Genomic DNA, 3,797 nt, shown 5'->3' with positions numbered 1-3,797 from the left:
AATAATGTCTGATCATCATATAAAAACATTTTATTATTAATAAAAAAATGTGATTATATGATGATCAGACATTATTATGTTATATAAATAAATGTGAATGAAATATCTAATAAAACACACTAAAAACACAAATAAAACACACACCAACACTCGCCAAACCTAACCAACAATAAACAATAAACATGAACAAGAACAAAAATGACATGAAATGATTCATAATTGCAATTGTCAAAATTTATTCTACAAAATCTTTGTGGCGACATCTGTAGACTCTTTCCCCAACTTGTATATCCATCTCAAGTCACGTGGTTCCCAGAGTTTCCCCATATTTTCAAGTATGTATAAGTTCTCGGGCCCTGGTTTCGACTGGCACATTCATTCTAATGAATCAATTGGGTTCTTTTTGTGATCGATGATGCTGAAAAGAAAACTAGATATAAAGGTAGAGAATTGTAGTTTAAAACGCTTGTAGTGGGTATTAAAATCTTTTTTATAAGCCTTATGTGTTGTTTCCTTTTAATTTTTTAATTTCAGGGGGATTAGCATAATAGCATATACAAAAGGAAGGATAGGAGTGAAATTACGTCAAAAGATACAGACAATAGAACTTTAAAAAAAAATAATTACTATTTTAATAGTAGCAGTGTTAAAAAGATGTACATGTCATCTTATTTATTCTCATAATAATGTAAACCTTTGAAAGAAAATCACACGCTCAAAGATAAAATTGAAGTTATTTTTTGCGGTCGTAACTAGTTTTCAAGAAAAAATTCAATATTTTAACTTACACAACATTGGAATCGTCACTATTTACAACAACACTGTATAATCTATTTAAGTAATTAGACCTCACAATCCTCACATGATTTCTTGTAAACATATCGTTTTTTAAGGAAAATAATTGAGAAGAAACCTATTTAAAGTTTAAAGCTCCATCCTCTCCGTTTCATTATTGTTGTTGGTTGCATAGATAAATTGGTCGTACAGCAGTAAAATATCAAATATCACTCGCATTGCTCATTTGCCATATTTCTCTGATTATGGATTTTGAAATAGGTAACAAAATACATTTTGTTTCCCAATTCATTTAGCAGTCTTATGAAATTAAAATATAAAACGTATAATATTACAAAAATAGACCTAATTTATTTTAAATTTTATAATTTTTTATTAAAATTATTACAACGTACAACGACCTCTTCATCAAAAATGTCGAATTAATACCCCCCACTCTGTACTAATAAATAAGGCGCGATAACGGTAACTAAATAACGAAAACGAAATTACTGAAATCGAAATCAGTTAGTAAAAGTTCTGCATGCTGTAAGGTGTTCCTGAGCTGTTTGCATATTTTTTGTTATTCTTGTATCGAAACGAATCGGTAAAAGTTCTGTATGCTTTAAGGTGTTGGTGAGCTATTTGCGTGTTTTTTGTTATTTCTCAGCATGGCCTGTAATTCCTGTCAAATTTCTTTGTTTCATTTCTTCGAAATAATTTCAAATCAGCAACAATTGGTTAGTTTTCTGCAAGAGCATGGGGTTTTGCCTGAAAATATGGAATGCCCACATTGCGAAAAACTTTGCAAGTTTTATACAGAAAATGACTTGAGATTTAAGTGCACAAGCTCAAAATTGATGTCAAAAAATAAACGCAAAAGACAAAAAATTTACTGCAGTTTTTCAGTAAGCGCACGAAAGGGCACATTTTTTGATAAATCTAAGTTATCATTGGATACAATTTGCAAGTTTGTAGCTTTTTGGCTTGTTTCTGCACCTTCCCGACAAACGCTGCTTGAGAATGAACTGAATATTTCCTCTAAATCTGTCGTAGATTGGTCTAATTTATGTAGAGATGTCTGTCTAATCTGCATGGTAGATGGATCTGAGCAAATAGGAGGACCAAATAAAATTGTTGAAGTGAATGAAGATAAAATCAAAGTAGGTAAAAGAAAATATAATAGGGGTAGGTTAATTAAGGCTCAATGGGTTTTTGGAGGGATTGAATACGACTCAAATAAGTGTTTTCTCGTTCTTGCAGACGACAACAGCAAGGAGACATTGCTCCAAGTAATTAAAAATTGGGTACTACCAGGTACTACCATTATATCGGATTGTTGGAAATCTTATGACTGTCTGGCAGACGAAGGTTTCCAACATGAAACTGTGAACCATTCCAAAAACTTTGTTGATCTAGACACTGGTGTTCATACCCGTAATACTGACAAGCTGTGGAGGGATATGAAGAGTAGCATTCCACGATTTAGTCGTCGGGAAAATAATTTCGACGGCTACTTGGCGGAATGTCAATTTCGTATGAAATACTCCAATCATACGGACAGGTTCCATCACTTTTTCAAGAGTATGGCACATCTCCAACCCCCTGCAGAATTAGATTCTGGGGAGTCATCAGATGGTTCTGATTAGTCTACTCTTATTTTTGTTATAAAAATGTTTGAATTTGTAATTTTTAATATTTTGCTCCTATATATTCAGTTTCATTTGACACTATTAGTGCTTCTACGCTTTCTTCTATCTCTTGACCTAACCTAATATCACCTAACTTAACCTTTACCTAACCTAACCTACCTTACGTAACCCAACATGAAACAACCTATCCCAGTCTTTCCTAATCCTTTCCCGGCAAGGATGTGTTCATACCTTCTCGATGGTCCTTGCTGAGCAGTAATATATTTTAATAAAAAAACTAATCCTACTTAATAGCTAATTTTATATCTTGATCATGAACAACAACTCAACAATATATCTCAATTATTTACTATGTTAAATACAAAATTAAATTGTTAAGATATGTTATTGGCAAAATGAACATAAACGTCAAAGGTTGATATATCTATCATGGCTAAATTTTTAAACTAAAATAGTATTAGATTTGAAATTTGAGGTATGGATGATCCTATATTATATTATTTTGTTTTAGGCAGAAGCTTTCTCACATTTTTTTAATTTTCTTTATTCCACAGATTTTTTATTCTGTTAATATTTTCCATTTCGAAAATCTCAATTCTGATGTACATAAAATACCAGACCTAAATTTAAATGCGTGTAAATGTTTTAATTTTTGCCACACATATTTTTTATAGAAATAATGATTAAAATTTAATAAAATAATGTATGCCTCTCAATACAGGTCTTTAATTACAGGAGTTCTGACACCACACTATACAGTGAAGTGTTGTAAATAGGGCCTACTTGATATCAATTTATACCGGGTGTCCCATAATATGTGGGCAATCTTTCGGATTTATATGGGGAATGTTAAAATAACGTGTCAAGTTCGCATAAAAATTTTCCCTAGAGGGTCATCCTACGGAGATAACAAGGTCCTACAGAGGATGCCCCTGAAAATCGAATTTTTTTTAATAACTTTGTGTAATTTAATTATTTTTTTAATACGATGGACAACAGATAATAAGGCTCCTTAAAATTTGACCCATGGAGCCAATTTGGCTTATTTGGTTTGCCAGGGACGGACTAGCTGTAGCACAATAATGTCAATTTTTTTTACACCTTTTACGATAAAGGCACAAAAATAATATTTCTAGTTAGCTTGAACCTTACATTAAAAAAGGCACTCTTGATTGATATCGATAAAATGAACTGTTTTCGAGAAAAAACTATTTTTGTTTAATATGATTTTTATTACATACCTAATTTTGTATGTCAGTTCAACATGCGCTGCTTCTAATGTTATGCATTCCCTAGCTTTGCGAATTGAAGGTTGTTGGATCTTCTGTTTTCCATCATATTAAAAAATAATTAATTTACACAAAGTATTTT

General features: G+C 31.5%; 1 protein-coding gene across 1 annotated transcript; it reads left to right on the top strand.

The window, feature by feature from the left end:
• The first annotated feature begins 1,868 nt into the window (after positions 1-1,868).
• LOC108908143 (uncharacterized transposase-like protein HI_1328.1) lies at positions 1,869-2,507 on the top strand. The gene is made up of 2 exons (XM_023454677.1): positions 1,869-1,962; positions 2,038-2,507. Exons 1-2 carry the CDS (start codon positions 1,869-1,871, stop codon positions 2,421-2,423), a joined length of 480 nt encoding a protein of 159 aa, XP_023310445.1. The 3' UTR covers positions 2,424-2,507.
• Positions 2,508-3,797: the final 1,290 nt, after the last annotated feature.

Source organism: Anoplophora glabripennis, unplaced genomic scaffold (assembly GCF_000390285.2).
Source record: "Anoplophora glabripennis isolate ALB-LARVAE unplaced genomic scaffold, Agla_2.0 scaffold254, whole genome shotgun sequence".
NCBI classification, from domain to species: domain Eukaryota; kingdom Metazoa; phylum Arthropoda; class Insecta; order Coleoptera; family Cerambycidae; genus Anoplophora; species Anoplophora glabripennis.
This window is presented reverse-complemented; position numbering and strand designations above follow the sequence as displayed.